General features: G+C 38.9%; 2 protein-coding genes across 3 annotated transcripts; one reads left to right on the top strand and one right to left on the bottom strand.

The window, feature by feature from the left end:
- Positions 1-1,723: 1,723 nt before the first annotated feature.
- rab3ab (RAB3A, member RAS oncogene family, b) lies at positions 1,724-12,317 on the top strand. Of its 2 annotated transcripts, none has more exons than XM_053635643.1 (5): positions 1,724-1,778; positions 5,200-5,427; positions 7,727-7,845; positions 8,126-8,250; positions 11,666-12,317. In XM_053635643.1, the coding sequence occupies exons 2-5, from the start codon at positions 5,200-5,202 to the stop codon at positions 11,854-11,856; spliced, it is 663 nt and encodes a 220-aa protein (XP_053491618.1). In that variant the 5' UTR covers positions 1,724-1,778; the 3' UTR covers positions 11,857-12,317. The 2 variants fall into 2 exon arrangements, with proteins under 2 accessions (XP_053491618.1, XP_053491619.1); XM_053635644.1 differs by lacking the exon at positions 1,724-1,778 and adding an exon at positions 4,298-4,437.
- Positions 12,318-16,589: 4,272 nt separating this feature from the next.
- lsm4 (LSM4 homolog, U6 small nuclear RNA and mRNA degradation associated) lies at positions 16,590-22,174 on the bottom strand. The gene is made up of 5 exons (XM_053634761.1): positions 22,014-22,174; positions 20,302-20,343; positions 18,703-18,801; positions 18,408-18,591; positions 16,590-17,221 (listed from the first exon to the last, which is right to left on the bottom strand). Exons 1-5 carry the CDS (start codon positions 22,014-22,016, stop codon positions 17,121-17,123), a joined length of 429 nt encoding a protein of 142 aa, XP_053490736.1. The 5' UTR covers positions 22,017-22,174; the 3' UTR covers positions 16,590-17,120.
- Positions 22,175-22,211: the final 37 nt, after the last annotated feature.

The following is a 22,211-nucleotide window of genomic DNA, read 5'->3' as shown; positions in this document are numbered from 1 at the left end:
AAAAAAAATGTGGACGTGTTCAGTACTTATTTCCCCCCCTGTATATGTTTAAAAATGATTTAATAATAACATACAATATATCAGCACCTATATCAGGACTTCACAAACTAGGGGCTGTGAACCTATGTGGTCACCTGATTTACAAATGTGGTATGAGAGAAACTCATAATCACCTCTTTTGTTTTATTCATTTATTTGACAAATGAATATTATGAATATCGCTCTGTGTATGAAGACAGATTTTGTGTGCTACTATTTTGAGTATGTTACTGAGAGTTACAGTCAACCAAGCCACATTTCAATGAAAATTGTGTGTGCTATTTTAGTCTATTTATCTCTATAATGACACTATGCACTAGTGTAGGAGTTCAGCAATAGAAATTGACTAATTTTTCCCGTCTATCGACGTCTTCAAGTTCCCTGAAAACAGTGACTCAGAAGTGAAGAAACCGAACAGAAAATATGCCAAAACATGTTTTGAATATGGATTGACAAGTCCTAAATTATAAAACTGGACTTAAAAAAACAATAAAACTATAAGATGGTCAAGTCTTGAGGTCACAAATAAAAAATTTATAATATCATATTCATATTCAATATTATACAATATCATATTATATTGGGGCTCGTTTGTCCAAAAACATTACTTATATGAAAGGTTCACCTGATAACAGTTTAAAACAGATAACTTTTGAAAACAGATTAGAGGGGCGTACGGTGGCTTAGTGGTTAGCACGTTCTCCTCACACGTCCCCGGGGGTTCAAGTCCCACTGTGGCCGTGTGTGCGGAGTTCGCATGTTCTCCCTATGCTGCGGGGGTTTCCTCCGGGTACTCCGGTTTCCTCCCCTAGTCCAAAGACATGCATGGTAGGCTGATTGGCATGTCCAAAGTGTCCGTAGTGTATGAATGGGTGTGTGAGTGTGTATGTGAGTGTGCCCTGCAATGGATTGGCACCAGGGTGTACCCCGCCTTGTGCCCGATGCTCCCTGGGATAGGCTCCAGGTTCCCCATGACCCTGAAAATGATAAGCGGTATAGAAGATGGATGGATGGATGGATGGATGACTATATTAGGAAACATATAGGTTCAAACATTTATATAAAAAAAAATGTCCTGCTTTAAATTTGAATGAAAATATAGTGAAAGTGAAAAAAAAAGCTGGAAAAAAAGCAATAGAAACCAGCATAGAACTTATAATGGTTTTAATGATCATAATGGGAATTGTATTGGTTTTAATGGAAGCTGTAATGGTCTCTGTGAGTCTTTACTGGTAATTTGTTGTTTTCTATTGGTGGCATGTTATGTCTAGTGGATACCATTAAGGACCGATGATGCTAATAGTTTTAATGGTTAGCTGATAGTTTGTGATGGTATTTGTAGTTCAAACCATTAGCATTGCTGTGATGGTTTCTATTGTTTTTTTCATCAGTGGGAAAATTTTTCAAGAAAAACGCTAACAAATCTCTAAAGCCTCTCTGAAGGACTTTCTAGAAGTGTTTTATTTAATTGATGAATTATGGATTGGCTCGAGCCAGCATGCTACATTATGCATGACGGCCCTGTGAAAATGAAGGCCCAGCTCTTTATGAATATTTTACCGAGTAAGAGCGGTGTGCGCTGTCGCCATTGGTTCCCTGACCCGTCACTCTCTCTCGCTCAGCGCCTGTAACACCCGCCTCCTGCGTGCGTCACACGCCCGTCAAGTGACGTCAGAGTTTCTGCAGGTGCTCAGAGAAGTGCAGCATTGGCGTAACTGGCGTTTCCAACATCTCTCGCGGTAAGACAACCGTATGATATTTACATGTTTGTGTTGTTTTATGGGCTGCGTCGGTGTACAGCTTTCAGCCTCGCTTTCTCTGACTATTGCTTTGCCTTAACAGCTGAGCAAATACACCGTTTAAAACACAAACAAAACAAAAAAAAGGGAAAGAAAAGAGAGAATAACCTTCATTTGACATGGACCTCGGAGACAAGCATCCTCTATTTAAATTAGCATTGGTGGACACATCTGGACGTTAGAATTCATTCCATTGTGTTGCGGGTTTATTTCTCTTTATCATTTTGCATGCGCTTGAATATCCGTGGCATGTAAATAAAAAAGGTTTAAAAAATAAATAAAAAGCAATAATGATGATGATAATAATAATCATAATAATAATAAGTGGCCTGCTTTCTTTTACAGTGTGCGTGTAGCCTAATGTTCAGTTACATAAGATCCGCAGATCACACTTCAGCCATGTTGAACATTTAAAGCCCACATGAATGAAATGATGCAGTGCTGTGGTGGGTTTCATTTTATATGTATAAGACCATGATGATGAGGATAGGGAGGATGAGGATAAGGAGGATGAGGATAAGGAGGATGAGGATAAGGAGGATGAGGATGATCGCTTGTAAGGGTGACGCGCACCGAGCCGCACCGTCATCATCCACCCAGAGAGCTCCATTTTCACACCTAGCTTTCACTATAAACCGCATTCTTCCTGACAATTATAAGCAATCCTTACGTCCTCAGCCTGTGTTTCTGCCTGGCAGGCCTCGGTGAGAAACCTCAAGGTGCCGTATAGGCGTCACTGCTTGTTGTACACGGATGTTGGATTGTTAAACGGCTGGGGCAAGATGGATGTTGCTTATTGTGTCTGGGTCACTGGTTTAAGGAGCTTGGTGCACCATGTATTAATATTTCAAAAATGAGTCTATGACTATTACTTCTGAGCCATAACAATTGATTTCTTGCTTCAAAAACCTTTGTGATGATGATGATGATTACTATACAGTTCATTACAGGCTATACAGCATACACCAGTGGAATTTCATCTATGGGGATTTATGCTTAATGGCCTTCCCAATGGTCTGATGTGAGCACACCCTGACATTACCCAAAGCTGACCTTAAGCTCACTGTTTTGTCTATAAACCTTATCTGAGGCTTATTAAAGTGCACTGCAGTTTCGTAAAAACGGCTACGGCTCGGCACTGGGGTTTAGCGCTTTCGTGAGCTCCCCTAAGACGTTCGGACATCATTCTTGAATGAGGATGTTTTATCTGCAGCAGTTTTGTGGTGCTGATAAAGTATCAGGCTTCCACATTGTGTGCTTCTAAAAGTGAGATTCTATTTTTAGGGCTCTCGGGCTGTTTGTTATCTGCAGAAACGCCAAAGGCACTCAGGGATGCTCTGGTATTATGCAGAGCTCTCCAACTTCCCAACCTGTAGTATGCTGGCTATTTCTGAGTCATATGGGATTCATAAATAAAGGAGGTTTTATATGATGTACTGCATATTTTTGGCAGTTGTAATCAATCACAGGATTAATTAAAGGCATTTAAATCATTCACGACAGATGTCTAGATGTATACTGATCAAAGCAGCCTAAATCTTTAATATTGTCGAGCAATAGATCTTTCCTTATACATTGAATAACAAAGGTTTTGCTATGTCCTACTTAACTCAGGCATCACGTAGATATTCAGAATGAGCACACCTTCATGCTCCACTTTGCTCTCAGTGATCAGGTTTCAAGGAAATAACAGAGTTTAGGGTTGTTGTTTTTCTTCACAGATCCCCAACATGTACTATAGAATTCTCACTAGTGTTAGAAAATACATTAGGATAAACGCCAGGAAGCTGTCCATCAAATCCGTCAAGACAGCATCTACTTCAATTCCTACATTTTCTCCATATGGACTAATAATTAAAGGTAAATCCTACTGCCATAAGTAAAACAGAATTTCTCAGTCCATTAGAAATGTCATTCTCTAGCTCCAGTTTCTAGCATAAGGCTTGCTATTCTATTAAGACCTCATCAAACATTTGGAAGTTAAGGCTGAGTCAGAGCTTGCATCAGATGTCAACTAGTGCAGGAAGCTTTACCGCAACCTGAATCCTCCTGATTAAAATCAAACACGCTGTGGTTGCACTTATTACACAACATCTAACTAAATAACCGGCACATATTTGTCATTATGATTATTCCATGACCAACATTTTCAGATGAAAATACTTAGAAATTTTTACAGTATAATAAAATATTTCTGCAGGTCTAATCAGGTTTAATGCGTTTTCTTGTCTGACTTCACACTCTTGAAAGCTGAAGGAGTTCTATGCTTTGTCCCTCAGAGTGACCCTTAAAGAATCCTACACCAAAGTTCCTTATCCAAGTAAAGAACCCTTAAGCATAGGTGCATTGCGTTTGGAAATACCATTATCAGTTATGTTTATCTTATTACGGCCTACGCTCCGTCATGGGACATCAGTTAGAAACTGTCTCGCAATCTCATGCAAACTCATGCTGGACATCCTGTGTGTGATAATGTTACGTAACAACCAACTACCTTAGACATGACTATGGGTGATTTAATATTTTCACGCCTAATCTGCAACAGAGCCAGTTAAAGGCTGTTCATAGACGGTGGACAGTAGGCATCATTCAAATAGAGGTCAGTGAAAAGCTATCGCAGCTTCTGTTTTTAGAATTGCACTGGGCAGACAAATGGGGCCTTTGCCAATGGCACTGTTTCATATATTGATCCAAGATGGCAGGACAAAATCTGACGGATGCCAAGCACTGGCATCTCTTTTAGTCAAGTCTCAAAGAGTAGTGTTTCATTGCTTTGCTTGACTGATTTTTGATGGTGAATGACCTGATGACGTGTTGTCGTGCCTTATTGGTTCGTTATTAGAGCTGAGGTAGATGATGGAGGTTTCCTTGTTGATCAGTAGTATGACATTCTCTTACATTGTACTTGTGGTAAATATTAAAATAGCATACTTACAGTGACACTTGCTCGTGCTGTGTAGTGTGGCGTTAGTAAAATGCATTAAATGTGAATACACTTTTTCAGTGTAACTTGAATAGCTGATTCCATCTTATCAAGACACTTAGCCAAAATAAGTCTTAAGGGTTGACTCTTGGACGTGGTTTTTAGATTTAACATCTTATAGTACTGAGGAAAGTATTCATTCATACACCATGTACTGCTCTCCTGTTTATTGTTGCATTCAGTCTAATGATAAAAGTCTATTTACTATCAAGAAAAGTCTTATAAGATAAACTTCCAACTGTAAGGAATTTTCACTCCAGTTCTACGATGGGCATTTATTTATTATACCCAATGATCATATAAGAATTTCTACAATCTTTAGAGATAGAATCGAAGAAAGTGAATGTTTCCATATCTCTTTTTTTTTCCCCCCTACAGATGGCCTCTGCTACAGATAACCGTTATGGACAAAAGGAGTCCTCTGACCAGAACTTTGATTATATGTTCAAGATCCTGATCATCGGCAACAGCAGTGTAGGAAAGACCAGCTTTCTGTTTCGCTATGCAGATGATTCCTTCACTCCGGCTTTCGTTAGCACAGTGGGCATTGACTTTAAGGTGAAGACCATCTACAGAAACGACAAGAGGATCAAGCTGCAGATTTGGGTGAGATCTGGTGTTCTTTTCAGAAATTATAATGCCATTGTTGGTGCAATATGATATTCAGTAAGACATAACAGCATGCTCCTTTGACCTGGTATTTAAAAGAGAACAGAATTATAAAATAAAATAAAAATACATTGGGTGTATCTGTTGATGTATATTTCCATAGGAAAAAGCTATTAAACTGTGTGCATTAATAAGAAAGCAGTGTAGAGAGTGCATCATTAGCATCAGATGAACGGTTGATAGGCGATGTGTTGTGTGATGGGTGACGGCCTGTAGCCTGGCAGCAGAGCGAAGGGAAGAGCGTATGATTGGATAGACATTTATGCATTGAGCTCACAACCAATCAGAAATGCACACAACGCCACTGTCCTGCCTCCTCTGTGCTTCATGCTTGTATTGCACTGGGGTTTTTTTTTTTTTTAGAGCCCCCTCCCCCAGTGTAATACAGGGTAAACCCAGCAAGGGCCAGCAAAATGGCTCTAGGCATTACACACTACATGCTGCACAGAAATTCCTCTGTAGCTTTACTGCATGCTTTTTTTTACTAAGCATATCTTTTTAAAACCAACATTTGCATGATGCATTGATAAGCAAATAGGGTGTATACCAACAAAAGCTGAAGTATGCTTTTGAGACAGATGGGAAGTGTTTTCGGTTACCACGGCGCTTGTTTATGAGGCACTGAGCTGCAGTATGGTGCTCAGAGTGTCATGGAGACAAGAACCAGTCCTGCTTTTGTTCATTATAGGTCTTCTGGTAACCTAATAGGACCGTGTAGCAGTGTGGGAATTGCAACCCTTTATGGTACTGAATGAGATGCTCTGTAGATAGCCAACCCATTGATTGGTTTTAACCCAATAACTGTTGTGACATACGTGATAACAGGAACTAACTTGTTCGTTGGACGTTACACAACATAAAATATAACTATTAATTCGCCAGTTTCCTCCCACCACCCCAAAACCATGCATGATGCCCTGCCATCCCATCGAGTATGTAATCCTACCACACCATGGGATCCAGATTCGCCACAACCTGACCTAGCTTATGATGAAATATTTCTGTTCTGATGGGAGTGGTCTCTTCCAGGATGACTCCGCCTACATCAACAGGGCACGAGGGCTTGCTGAATGATTAGAGTTAGATGGTTAGAGTGTGATGGCTCAGCCAATGTTCCTATTTAACATTAGTTAGCTAGCCATGTTAAGCAAGCATGTGGGCAAATATAGATTTTGAAAGTAAAAGCAAAGCAAGCTCAGTGTTCATTTTTAGAATATCTCTGGAGCTGAAAGCCCACACTGATGTCCACTTTTGTTCTTCCGTTTGCTTGGTCCCTGATATATTTCCCCCTGTTTTCCCCCCGTTCCACTCTTTTGCAGTTTTTGGCAACAGGGGAACCAAAAACTTGGTTGGCCTTCTCTTTAATTTCTTCCATGTCAACAATTCCAGTTATTTATTTATTCGAGCTTATTTATAGCCTTACATTTTTTATAGTCTGCAAAATAATTAATAGGAAGGAAGAACCACCTCCTTACAAAAGATTTTCCTTACTGATTATTACAGTCAGACTATAAATTTTAGTTGCTGATTACAGTGTCCAAAACAGTCACATACATCCTTTCTCAGAGCTTGGATTTTAGTGTTCTCTATCTGTTTAGCTTCTTAAATGCAGTTTAAGTTTAGAGGTTCTTAAAATCACTTTGAATCCGATTTCAAGTAAAATATAGCAGCATGCAGCGATTGTTGGACCCAAGCACCAAGGCTGCAGCAATGTCTGTTTCATCAGCCATTTTGAATGTTATGAATCTTATGGATGTTATTATGCAGCATCAATAAACATACATACTGGACATATTATAAATGTTGGGCCTCTTTGCACAACGTACAATGGAATTATGCCTCACTTCCTGTTGGAACAGTGTGACGTTAATTGATCACCTCGTCATGGCAACTCCATTTAAGATATTGAAAATTCCTTAACAATTTTGCATCTTGCATATCTCTGGCATCATGCTGACCAAATTTGGTTCGAATCTGATGAACCTTGTAGGAGCAGGATACGTGTGGTACCTGACAAAATACACAAAATCCAAAATGCCTCACTTCCTGTTGGGTGGAGATAATGGATGTGATTGTGAAATTTGTCTGTCTTAAGAAGACCCATATGCCTACCAAATGCAGTGCATGTAGGTGAAACTGGATCCCCACAGTGAAGAAAATATATCAATCCTAGCATCAGATCATGTACCTATAATTATTTTTATCCAAGTTTTCTTAAACATGGTTTCCTGGATAGGACACAGCAGGGCAGGAGCGCTACAGGACCATCACTACAGCCTACTACAGGGGAGCCATGGGCTTTATCCTCATGTATGATATCACCAACGAAGAGTCTTTCGCTGCTGTACAGGACTGGTGAGTCATTCCCTAAACAAAGCTCTTCTGTTATCTGAAACGGGGAGTTGTAACATAAGTACAGTGGCAGTTCAGTGCTTAAGGTTCTGTGCTAGTGACCAGAAGGTTGAAAGTTCAAATCCCAAGACTGCCAGTGAATTGAGCAAAGCTCTTAAGTTGTCATTTTCTTTGAATAATCGATCTATTGAACCGTAAGTTATTTTTCAAAGACACGTTCTAGCTAATCATTTCAAATCCTTAATGTCAAATCCCTTAAATGTTCACTGTTTTCATATAACAGGTCTACACAGATAAAAACATACTCATGGGATAATGCCCAGGTGCTTTTGGTGGGCAACAAGTGTGACATGGATGATGAAAGGGTGGTGGCTTCTGAGAGGGGACGGCAACTTTCTGAACATCTTGGTGAGTTTATCTTTTCATGATTTAATGCTGCTTTCGAGGCGAAGTTGCAACTTGTAATTCCCTGCCTACAGCCAGTCAAACAACCAGCCCCTTACACTTGAAATTTCAACTCAGCAACTTCAGGTTGCCTTCCTTAACTACCAGTTCTATCCTCATTTACAGAGAGGCTTCAAATCTACATGGCCGCGCACACTGTGAACAGTACCACGTCCCTACTTCTAAATGACTTCTAATTTACAGTAGTATTATATATATATATATATATATATATATATATTATATATATATATATATAATATACAGACACAGCACTTGCTTAAACTTATAACATTGACCACACTGTTTTGAGGAGGTAATTATCAACACTGGAGTTATCAATAATGTTAACTGGCTAGCTTGTTGCTAATGCTACTCTCTGTTGTTGGCTGTTGTTTCTGTGCTGCAGTTTCAGTCCAAAATGTTGCATGAATGTTTGAAGTTTACTACAGTAGAACAGAACCAGTAGCCACTCAGGCCTGTAAATGTAAAAGTAAAAGTAGCTTTTTATCAGCTTTATCAGACATGCTTCCATGGAGCTGTCCATGTTTTGTTTTTTTCTTTTTCCACTTTGTACATCGAATGTGGCGAGTTGGGAAATGACGTTAACTTGCAAATTACCACTTACAGTGGTAATGTAAAAATTACCACTTACAGTGGATCTAAAAAGTCTACACACCCCTGTTAAAATGGCAGGCTTTTGTGATATAAAAAAAAATTCAACCAAGATAAATAATGCCAGAACCTTTTCTAGCTTTATTGTAAAATTTAAGTGAAAAAAAATGGGGGAAAAAATGAAAAATAACCTGGTTGCATAAGTGTGCACACCCTTAAACTAATACTTAGTTGAAGCACCTTTAGATTTTATCACCGTATTCAATCTTTTGGGGTAAGAATCAATCAGTTTGGCACGTCTTGACTTAGCATTGCCCCCAGTAAAAAAGTTATTAACTCCGTCTTCTATGCATGGCCATGCCCCTACATTAATCCAGATATATTTGAAAACGCATAATTTTCTGTACATTTTTGGCTTCCATCCAGACCACAAAAACGGAAATTTTGGAAAACTCTCTCCCAAGTGAATCAATTAGAAAACGCAGTTTTCGTGTTGTAGTGTGGACTAAGAAAACAGAGATGTTCAAAAACGATGACATATTTTTAGTCATGTGATGCAGTCATGTGACCCTTTCAGCTCAAAACAAACAAGACGGTGGATGATGATGTACTGCAGTTGTTGTGCCTGATATCCAGTCTGATAGCTTTGTTAAAGATTAATGTCACTTTGTACAACCTTCAGATTGCATTTTTAAATAAACACCTGACGGAAATGACGCAGACCAAAGCTTCTTACGTTTTTACACACGCGCAGTATAGAGATACAGTCAAGTGAAAAAATAAGTACACCCCATGGAAATTGTTGGCTTTTTTGACATATTTGGACAAGCAAACATATGATCCCTTTTGAAACAGTGCCTGTTAATAAAGTTGATAGACTCTATTAAATGACACATAATATTTACATTTTGTAGTAATTTTCTCAATTTAAATTAACAAAAAAACAGATCAGTCACATAAAATTAAGTACGCCCCTACATTTATCACACCTTCAAATGCATAAAATTGGAATCAGGTGTTGAAGATCGGGGGCCAGTGATGAGAACCTGCTTAGGGAGTGCAGGTGGAACCGGTCTTTATTTATACCCCTCTCATATCTAGTGTCTGGTGTTCCCTGGTGTTCCCAGGTGTGTGGTGTCATCATGCCAAGATCTAAAGAGTTCTGTAAGGCCTTCAGAAAAAAAGGTTGTGGATTCCTATGGGTCTGGCAAGGGATTTAAAAAGATCTCCAAATTATTTGAAATAAATCATTCCACTGTAAGCAAAATCATCTACAAATGGCGTAGTTTTCAAATGACTGCCAATTAGTCCAGGACTGGACGTTCCAGCAAATTCAGCACAACAGCAGACTGTCTGATGCAAAATAAAGTCTCCAAGAACCCCAAAATTTCATCACAGGATCTGATAGTAAGTCTTGCAACTGTTGGTGTGAAAGTGCATGCTTCTACAATCAGAAAGAGATTGCACAAATTTGACCTGCATGTGAGGCGTGTCAGGAAAAAGCCTTTGCAAGACTACAAGTTTGTTAATGAGCTTATAGACAAAGATTAGGCCTTTTGGAAAAATGTGCTCTGGACAGATGAATAAAAGATGGAGTTGTTTGGCCACAGTAACAGCAGACATGTTTGGTGCAGACCAAAGACAGCTTTTCAGGAGAAGCACCTCATACCAACTGTGAAGCATGGTGGTGGAAATGTTATGGTTTGGGGTTTCTTCACTGCTTCAGGGACTGGACAGCTTGCATTCATTGATTCAACTATGAATTCTGCATCATATCAAAGAGTGCTTGAAGATAATGTGAGACCATCTGACCGTAAGTTGAAGTTGAACCGAAAGTGAAGCTTTCAACAGGATAGTGATGCTAAGCACACTAGCAAATCCATCAAGGAGTGGCTCAAAAAGAAGAAATGGAGGGTTATGGAATGGTCTAATCAAAGCCTAGATTTGAATCCCATTGAAACTTTGTGGGGGGATTTTAAATGGGCAGTACATGCAAGAAAACCCTCAAACAACTTTCAACTGAAAGAATATTGCATGGAAGTGTGGTCAAAAAAAATTCCAGCAAGCCTTGTGGACAATCATGCGAAACGCCTACAAGAAGTTATTTCTCCTAAAGGGGTTGATACTGGCTTCTGAGGCCAAGGGTGTACTTACTTTATCCACAGATGAATATCACATCTATTGATATTTCTGCTGAATAAATGATTGAAAATGATCATTTTCCTTGTGGTTTTGTTCAAGTAGATCAACGTCATTAATAGACACTGTTTCAAAGATGATCAAATGTTTGCTCGTCCAAATATGTCAAAAAAGCCAACAATTTCCATGGGCTGTACTTATTTTTTCACACGACCGCAAAAATGTTTTCCAGAGTGGATGAACAATTTTCGGAAAACCTTTGAAAACACCGGTGTAGGGCATTTTAAAACGAAAATGCAGTTCTCAGATCTATGCGGATTAACGTGGACCTAGCCCAAGGTACACCAGTTTGAGTAAACTAAGCTAGACCCCATTATGATTGGTTGTTGTCTTTGTTTCTGAGAAAATCATTTGCGTTACAAAGTAAATGTCAAATAAAAAAAATAAAAAGTGTAATCATGGCAATCAAACATTTTTATTATTTTTTTTATAAAATCAATCGTGCACACTCCATGGGCCTGGGTCAATGGGACATCCAACAGCAATTAATGAAAAAGAAAGGTTAATAAATAAATATTAAATATTTCACAAAATAAATGAGTTCATTTGCATGTGTTTGCTACAGGGTTTGAGTTTTTTGAGGCCAGTGCCAAAGACAACATCAACGTAAAGCAGACCTTTGAGCGCCTGGTGGACATCATCTGCGAGAAGATGTCAGAGAGCCTTGATGCCGGAGACCCAGCCGTCACAGGAGCCAAACAGGGTCCACAGCTCACTGAGCAGCCTGCCGCTCCACACCAGGACTGCGCTTGCTAAAAAACAACACACGCAGCCTCTCCAATTACACTGCCCTGCACTACCATACACAGGATAACGGTAAAACAATAAGGGATAAAGGAAAAGAAAATTCAAACTTAGCTCCTTGTAGAATAATTGGGTTATCTTTTGTTTTCTACCCTGGTCCCAGGTCAGTTTGCAAGTGTATTTTTATTTATTTTTCATCTCATAACTCACGACACTATTTTTGATTTTGCTGCACCACTGTTTTAGACTTGGAGAGGGAAAGCCACACTTTAATATTTTACGATAAGAACTAAGTTTGGCGAAGCACAAATCATTGCGTGTTAGCTTCTTTCCCCCTCTGTGTGAAACTTTTATCCGGCCTTCATGTGCCATCTATTACCTCCCTGTGCTTATTTTTCTTTCCTTCATATTCTGTACCATCAGTTATTTGCTCTCATGCTCAACTTACGAACAAATACTAGAGGAGAACCTTCTGTATATTTATTCCAAACATGTATATAGACAATGTGCAGTATTTAATACAGGTATAGTAACATATTTAAAAATATATATATATATATAAATCTATCATTTTGAAAATGACAAATCAGAGAACTATGAAGAAAATAAGAGGAGTCATGTAATGTTTTTGTGGTAATCCTTTGCATTGCTTGTCACAAACCTCTCTTGCGTATTTGTAGTTCTTAATCATGGTACCTTTAGTCATTGAACTTCTGATATACATAGACATTCCTCAGTGTAAAATGCATGGAAGGAAATGAAGCCATTTAGGCAAATAGTTATAAGATTCCGCACTGTCCGTTGTAGATCCGATCAACCTCTAAATAAATCTTCTACATGAAAGAAAGTTCACTTAGAAATCACTTTGTGTGTTTATACTCACATTGTTGTAGTGACAGAACTTCTGCTTCTGCCAGTGTGAAGAATCGTAACCGCAACTTAACTTTAACTGCAGTTGCAAAAACCATACTTATTTCCAACTCGATGCAAGTTTCAGACACGGGAGTCCTTTTTCTGACCTTTTTTCCCCCTAAATGTTTCTGTAAACGGCTTGTCCTGGTGCAGAAAGTTTATTCTTACATGTTGTACTGAAAAGAATAGTGATGGAAGGAAGTACAAGAAGAAGAAGAAGAAGAAAAAAAAAACATCTCATGTTGTAAATGTGTTGTTGTCATGTCACATGACTGATAGTCAGGACTGTTACTTATTATAAACGTCGTATTGGCATTACTGAGAATATAAGACGACGATGACGAACAAAACCAGAGCCCCTTATGACATTTTTGTGATTTAAATCAGTTTCCCTACATTCCTAAAATATATATATATATAATTCCCAGTTTTCTTTCCTTTGCTATGCTGTCTTCCTGACTGTAAATATATTTAAGTCTTTAGTTTTATGTGTGAATTGTGCTGTGACTCTGGGCTCAAAACAAACGACAAAAAAAAAAAAAAAGAAGAACAGATCAGGAAAATTATTTAAAGTATGTGCTTTATCTGCTCTGTGTATGCTTGCTTGTGAATGAATGTGTCACTTTATTACAAAGCAATATGGGAGAAAAAAAAAATGTTTTGAAGTATTTATTGTTTCATTACACATTTCTAGAGAGGAATATTAAAGGTTTGGTTAGAAAAAAACAACAACAACGTAGAGCTTAGTAAATCCTGTAACGTCACACAGATTGACAGGAAATGTGCTTACTATCCGAATTCCAACTCGAATACTTCAAATTCACTGATAGCAGGATGATTTCAATCGATTACATGCACACTAACCCTCAGAGACCAAACTGTGGAGAGGATTTCCATGCAGATGCTTTGTGTGTATATTAAGATAAATGAAGCTATTGAGATGTTGAGCGAATCGTCAGCATTCAGCCGCGCTGTAACGGATTCAGTGCTCCAAAAGACCTGCTTTTCTATTCCGTTTTTCGGGGTTGGTTTGTTTTCAATTCTGCACCGTTTCATTTCAATGCATTGTTGTGTTTTTTCTACTTTTATTTATTTTTTTAAATCTTCCTTTTTTTTCTAATATGGGAATTCTGTGTAAATTTCAAGTATATAAAAAAAAATCAACTATTATGCAGTAGAAAACTTAACTCTAAATACAAATAAGGGGCATGGTGTCAAATGTTCAGTGGTGAAGTTTACCAAACCTACTGTCTATGTTGTGGAAATTACTGAAATTAAAAAAAAAATAAATAAAGGTTTGTGCTGTTAAAATATCTCAAGGGCATCAAGTTGCAGTGCTGTTTTTAGACTTTTTTTTTTTTTACTGCACTAATAAATAAGGACACGGTGTTACATTTACGACATTTGGCAGACACCCTTCTCCAGAGAAACTTACATTTATCTCATTTATACATCTGAGCAGTTGAGGGTTAAGGGCCTCGCTCAAGGGCCCAACAGTGGCAGCTTAGTGGTGTTGGGATTTGACCTCACGACCTTCTGAGCAGTAGTCCAACGAGCTATCCCTGCCCTGACCAGTGTTCTAGCGATATGGGGCAGTTACCCAGCAAGCAAAAGGAAGTGCAAGGTGACAGAATACAGAAGGAGGAAGTGAAAACAGTGAAGACGATGCAGAAAAGTATTATTTTAGTGTTGTATTGGCCAGGTTCTTCTACAGTGTCCAGGTATATATACCCCCTCTGTAAATGCACTGAATAACTACATTGTGTTTTTAATACACCAAGTAGTTAAAAAAAACAAAAAACCTTATGCTTCCTATCATCTATTAATCTGGCATACTCTTTAGTAAATTAGTAAACAGTTTTAATCACAGCGAGTTAATCTCTCCAGTGAGTCTGCTTCACGTTTAAAAATATGAATGAAATTTCACTAGAGGGCATCAGAGGACAATGGTGTCCTGCCAAGGATTTAAAAATAGTACATTTCCTTTGGGCCAAAAATGACGTCAGAAGGCCGTCTGGGTCAGCCGTTACCATAGTAACAGATGTGTCCCGCAAGGTCACATGACTTACAAAGTAGGATAATGGGTTTTGGCTGTGAGATGGAATGAGGAAAGAATAACAATGTGTAATGGACTGAATAAAATGTTCACCTGCAGGAATCAGTTCCCGACCTCTCAGTGCTGCAGTTATTTTCCTGAAGTCTTGTATCGGCTAATGATTGACCTCAGTACAGCAGTGCACACCATTAAAGCTGTACTCTGAAGTCAAATCAGTAAAACTGAAACACTTCCATGAAACAGGTTATACATACTGTCAATTGTTGTTTGTTTTTGCTGAATTACTACACACTTTTTTTTCTCCTCTCTTCTTGAACTGAAACGTGAGTTTAAAAAGCACAAGCAAAAGTATTGCACACTCACTCCAAATAGCAGTAATATAAAATTAAGCAAACTTTTGTGCTGTGTTTACACACGCACTGTTTGCCTGCCCCCTGCAAGCTGAATTACAACTACAATTTAACATTCTCATCCTTCGTCTTCTCCACTCACAGCCTCACAAGCTGCCTTTTAGGGGAAAATAGAGCTGAGCAGCTATTCTAGCTGTCTTCATTTGCAGTAAAAGGTAAACAGACGGCTGATTCCACAATCAGTCACCTCCGATGTAGATGCCGTTTCTTTCCCACTCACATTACATTTATAAATTTAAACATAAAGTGTCCTTTACAACAACTGTAGCACCCAGCCTGCTCCAAGTACACTTTACCTTTAAATCTAATCACTGCAGTACGTTGTAAATCTCATTATTCCTGCATTCGTGTGAATTCATTTACACCTCATCCTTGAATCATTTTTGTTTCCACAATTCATCTGTTTTATGTTCTGAAACAATGTACATTCCCACAACCTTCACTCGGCGCTGTTACCCAAACACATTCACCCCATGAATATTTTGTTGTGATGTTCCACAAGTCACATTTTCATCAAGAAGTTGCATCATCTGGATCTCATGGGGAAAAGATACTCAAGTACACATTATTTTTTGCTGTAATTTCGATGACAGAGTGATATTGACTATATTGTGGGGTAACGTAACTTTGAAAGTACAACCATGTTACCCAAATCGTTAGTTTTTTAAGGTCTTCATGCCATTATCATGGATGTTAGTTAACCACAATTTGTGTATTTGTCAATTCTATGCAAACACAAGGCAAAAAGCAGCGAGTGATGGCCAAGAGACTTATATATATATATATATATATATATATAAAATTTATTCCCCTCCCAGTGCTTTATATTATATTCAGTGTTTAATATACTTGAAACATTTTCAAACAATTATAAACTGCACCTCAAACTTCATTTGTAGCAATACTTATATTAACCAGAAGAGGGGGACTAAGCCACTGTTTCAAACCTGTAATCAAACCTAACTTATTTACTTGCTCAGTTCATTTCTCTGCTCACAATGTAAACAAATCAGTATCAGTGGCTTAAAATACTCATTTATTTTTGCTTCAATATGCTGCGCCTTTAACTGTCTCTAAATGTCATTATTTTTTACATCATCATGCAGGCAGAGGGGGAAATACTGTTTGGCCTCCCTTCACTATCAAGCTGTTTCACACAAAAACATCATAAAGTACAACGTAGCTGCGGACAATCAAAAATAAGAGCTAACATTTTAGCTTTACGTCTGCTCTTAAACCGATAAAATGGCAAAAAAAAATTCTATTTCCATTGTCCTACAGTAGTGTTTATGGAGGAAGCGATCAATTTCAAATGACATGTTGTCATCCAGTTCTTTTCTCTATTAACATAAAGTAATAACAACAGGTTAACAAAAAAATATTTATTATGTCTACTGCACATAACTTACAGCACTTCTCAGTGTCTGCTGACAAAAAAAAAGACAAATCAGGCACAAACAAAACCAAAACAAATGTCTAAAGAAAAAAAAGTCTGATTTTTCTAACATTGAGGGAAAATGGACGCCATTTTATAGAACTGTTTAACTTGTGATTTCAGGGCATCCAATATTTAAACGATCAGAACATAAGTTTTTCTTGCCACTTGAATTATGAAATTGAGAAAGGAGATCAAAATAAGCTTCTTCGTTTTCACATCACAAGGACTGTGTGTGTGTGTGGGTTGTTTTTTTTTTTTTAACAGGATGGTCATTACATAGGATAGGTTTTCGTTTTATAGCAATCGGCACCAAAAAAGAAAATGATGTGTTAAAATGTGATTCAGTGGATGGGGAAAACAGTTATATAAAGTGTCATGTTATACATCTGGTGAGAAGAAGAAAATGATGAAAGGAAGAAAGAAAGAAAAAAAAGAAAGAAAGGAGGTATTGTGTTTGTGTTCAGTGCTGGTTTTTGACACCCTGTGGTTTTCCAGGCTTTTTGTCTTGTGGCTGTCCACGACCAGCACCTTGCATGCCTCTACCCCGGCCACCAAACACACCTGAGAAAAGGGATTATTATTCACCAAAATGTTGGAATGTGAGGACTCCACTTGAACAACAATGTGTAGGCAGTGCTGTTAAAGGAAAATCAACATTTTCCAAATAATACCACATCCCGGAGTGTTTTGTTCGACTTACACCACAGAAAAGTTACAATGATTACAATGTATTCATTAAAGTGCACATATTATGGTTTTGAAACGTGCCTAAGTTTGTTTTAAAGGTTTCATACAATAGATTTACATGCATCCAAGGTCAAAAAACACTTTAATGTGCTCATAATTTAAACTGCAGCATTACCTGTTTTCCCCCCCAGTGTCACAAACGACTCGTTAAATGATCCGTTCTAAAGGATTCGTTTTAAAGGATTCATTCTAAAGGCTTCGTTCTAAAGGCTTCACTCTAAACTCCTCCTTTCAGAGAGCATACTCTGCTCTGATTGGTCAGATGTCCCAGTCTGTTGTGACTGGTCTACCGCTCTCAGCGTGTGTCGAAAAGGAAACGCCCACTACCATAACGAGTCTCAGCTCAGTCTGTTTGCGAGCAGCCGATGAAGACCAGAGGCGGGACTTTCTGTTACAAACCTACGTAGGTTACTACAGGAAGTAAGTCTGGAATTACTAACGCGTCGTTTCAGCTGTTCAGAATCGCTTCCTTTTTTCGTGAGTCAATAACTCCATTTGTCGTGCGCTTTGATTTTTTAAACTTTGCAGACTTTTTACATTCACAATCAGCTCTATAACACACTACATGAAAGGTAATATCTGAAAAACCATAATAGGTGCCTTTTAACCATTTACAGTTACATCTGTAAGACATTAGTTCCTGTTATCAGTTGCATTACAGAAGCTATAAACAGCCATTCCCTCACTAGTCTTTTCCCGCTCTCGCTTTAAGATAATACGAAAAAAAATAATGCAGCTTGTCGTATTACTGAGGATCATGTGGAGCGTCCACTATGCAAGTCCCTGTGAAAGAGCTGTTACTATAGAAACGATAACGTATTAAAACAAGTGCATTATTATAAACCTGTGATTTGAATTTCCGACAGATCTACCGTCAGAGCTCTTACAGAAATCTAATCAACTCTTTTCTGAGCAGATTTGAGAATTTGACACCGCTGTGGTATAAGCGCAGATAACATCATTAAATGTCATTGTGTGTGACACACGAGCTGCATCTTACCTCGGCCAGCTCCTCCTCCTCTGCCTTTTCCCTGCTGTTTATTCTGCTGCATGCCGCCCCGGCCACGGCCCTTGGACACCACCTCCTCTTTCACCATGTCGATGATTTCATCGGGGATCCGCAGGTATTTGATCGTGCTTCCTCGGATGTAGCATTCGGGCATCCTCCAGAACTTATCTCCATCCTGCACAAACACACGCGTGTCATTCTTAAAAGTCCAACATTACGCTTCGAGCGAATCGAGTGCATCTCTTATCCGATACTCCTGTACCACCATACTGAGCAGATTATTTACCCGGGAGGTGCAGATGACTTCTCTTAAATTGATGTTCATCCAGTTGTCACAGCTGACCAGATGACCGTTGTACGTCTCCCCGTTCTTCAGCTCCACCAGCTGGAAATGGTAACAGTCATTAGTCGCACAGTGTCTTACTGCCTCTCCTAATTTCCCTACTCTGAACAACTCCTACCAGTTGACAGCTTACCCTGTAAAGCGCAGTCATCTGAACTACCGATTAATTAACGCATGTTTGCATAATCTGTCCATCAGTGCAAAGAGATGACCTCTGACTGACAAGATAAACAGGCAGCACTTCACTGAGCATGCAGTAAAAAGGTGCAAATATCACTTCTGAGATGTGGAATCGGTACAGGTTTGAAAACTCAGATGAGCAAGTTTATGTAAAATATCATGCTGCGTTGCATCTAAGCGATAAATCGCCGGTCATCATTTTCGAAATCAGCACAATGGGCAGCTGTGACTCAGGTGATAGAGCCGGTTGTCCACTAATCGTAGGGTTGGCGGTTCGATTCCCGGCCCACATGCCGAAGTGTCCTTGGGAAAGACACTGAACCCCAAGTTGCTCCTGATGGCAAGTTAGCGCCTTGCATGGCAGCTCTGCTACCATTGGTGTGTGAATGGGTGAATGAGACACAGTGTAAAGCGCTTTGGATAAAAGCGCTATATAAATGCGGACCATTTACCACATTCAAAAGACGAAGTGGAAAACTGGATGCCCCCGTGTTCGTACTTTATTAGCAACAAGCTAGGCAGCTAACTCGGATTGAGTGATGTATATTTTCTCTCTCAAAAGGCGAACCGTTTGCTCCGTGCTTTAGATTTAACAAACGAACATGTCTGTATGCTGATTAATCGAAAGTTAATACCGTATGTTATATACAGTTATATAAGTTATATACAGTATAACTCATCGAAAGGTAAGAAGTTGACAATGAGTGTAGGTAAGATTATATTTTATTACCCGCTGAGAAATTACAACATTAAACCTGTCATTATATCATTAAACGACACAAAGGGTCTCAGAGTGGTGTCCAGGGACCTCCATGGGATCATGAAGCACATCTATGGAGCCAGTGATTTTTTATTTTGTACTTTAGTTAAAGGGGTCACTGGCTTATTAAAAATAATAATAATAGCTTGAAAACCGCTGTATTAGACAATTTAAAGGATTGCTACAAGCAAGTTACACATAACTGTTATCTAAGGAAGCCCTAAGTGGCCATGCATTCTTTTATTTTTTTATATGGACATAATAAAAGTTGTTTTCTGGTGATCACAGACAATTATTACATTTATGCCGCTTATGGCGAAGACGCCAATGTGCTTGCAACACCAGTCCCATTCACAAGGCACGAGATTTTCTCGTGATAAAATGACGTCGTGGGAAAACAACCTTTATGTCATGTCGAGATCACAAAAAAATTACGATCATGAGCAAACAAGAAAAAAAAAAATAAACAATGCATGGCCGCTTAGGGCTTCCGTAGTTATCTGTACACCAGCAGGTGAGACACTGTGTGGATTAAGTGACTGCTCAGAAACGATGATAAACACTGGAATTTTCAGACACATGACGATCCTCTCCGTCCTTACCATAGGGTGGTTCTGTGCTGTTTTCAGTAAAGACAGTGGAAGCTGTAAGAAAGAAAAAACAACAACAGTCTCAGCATGACATTCCTCTTTGATCCAGCTTTAATCACTAATGTCAATACTGCTTTAATCCTTGTGTGCTGTTCAGGTCAAAATGACCAGTTTTACATTTTAACTTAAAGGGGAATCAGACTAAAAGGTAAAGGGCACTTTATCTGCTTATATGCCTGTCCGTGAAAAAGGACAAATTTGTTGCAGTACATCTACCCCTGTATGAGGGATGTTACCAAATGGTAAGTCTTTCCCACACTTCCAGAAACGCCCATTTTACGTCACAGTACTGAAACCCCTGGAATTTAGTGAATGTCGTTACCAAATATGAAACACGTTATTTAGCATGAACAGATAGACGTGTGGATACAAACAGCAGGCGCACTGTCAGACATTTACAGCATCCGAAGTAACTGCTTTATCAGGGCGTCGGTGGTTTAAGTTAGTTTGTTTACAGTTTGGAAAACAGAACCTGCTAAATTTGTTAGAAAATAGCATCAACTTTTACAAATCCTGTCTGGAAGTCCTGCACACTTCTCTGGTCGAGACCGATTATGAGCTCAAATTGCGGTAGCCGGTGTTCTGTCGATTTGTCCTACCTTGTCAAATTTTCCTATTGTAGCACAAAATTATAGCTATATCTCTCTATCCATCCCACCAGATCGAAAAATCCTACTGTGGGCTTCTGCTTCAGAGCTGTGACTACGTAAAATAATTCATTGTAACTTTGATGAAGATTCTTATTAGGCAATGGTAGGATGATTTTACAGTGTAAAATACCCTATCAGACCGTCCTGCTGATATAAAATAAACAGGAAGGGTGACTTTACAGTGTAAAATACCCTATCAGATTACATGTCCACGCACAAGTAGTAAAAAAATGACGCCGTATTGACGTGCGCATGCGCAGAAAGCCCTGGTAGGACAGTGTCGGGTGGATGAAATGTCAGGACACTTGGATTGAGGAACAGTCAGGGGCAGAATTCAGGTCATGAAAATCTCCACATCCTTGTGGTTTAGGCCACGCCCACCGCGGGTTTAAATGCGGAAACAAATACAGATAGGGATATTTGAAGCACTAAACAGAAAAACACAGCTTTGCACAGCGTTATAGCCCTACCCAAGAATAAAACATTACAACTGAAGAACTATTAATCGACTGCTTTTTGCAACAAAAAAAATCACTCTGTTCCATTAACCCCATCATGTCTTTTTTGCACTCACACCTGCAGCCACCAGACTGTTCCCCAATAACACACGCTCAAGGATGCTCATTTTAGAAATGGATTTTGTCTCAGGTCGATATGACTCGTAAACAGTGCATCTTGTGCTAAACAGCGAACAGAACACGCAGGGTTTATTCGCAAAGCCCTCCGCGTTAGATTACTGCCACTAGTTCACTAGCGCTAACGTTAGCTTGCTAAGTATTTGCTAACTCCATGCAAACGTGCAGTTAAGCAGCAAGTTAGCGCACATCTCAGCCACTCCAACAGATTCACGGTTTTAGATTTTACTTAATCATCGGAATCACTTGTTCTGTTTTCGCCGTGCACACTGTAACCCATGATAACTACGTAGCTAGCTAGCTAATCGCGTGTTAGCGAAGCATCTCCGGTGGATCTTGTGAATTTCCCTGAATGTCGTAAATTAATATATTTACTTACCATAGTGGCTTACTGAGAGTATAACCTATTAGTCCTTTTTAGATATAAATGTATATTTATTTGTTCTAGCTGCTAACATCAGCTACTTGCCAAATCCTCGTTATAATATAACGCGGTTCAAACCACATACTGTTCTGCGCCGCTATTTTACTTCCGGGTTATTACCACACATACCGGAAGACAATGAACTAAAAGTCC

This window comes from Ictalurus furcatus, chromosome 10, assembly GCF_023375685.1.
Source record: "Ictalurus furcatus strain D&B chromosome 10, Billie_1.0, whole genome shotgun sequence".
Classification (NCBI taxonomy): domain Eukaryota; kingdom Metazoa; phylum Chordata; class Actinopteri; order Siluriformes; family Ictaluridae; genus Ictalurus; species Ictalurus furcatus.
The sequence above is the reverse complement of the archived record's forward strand: the minus strand, read 5'-3'. Positions and strand labels throughout refer to the sequence as shown.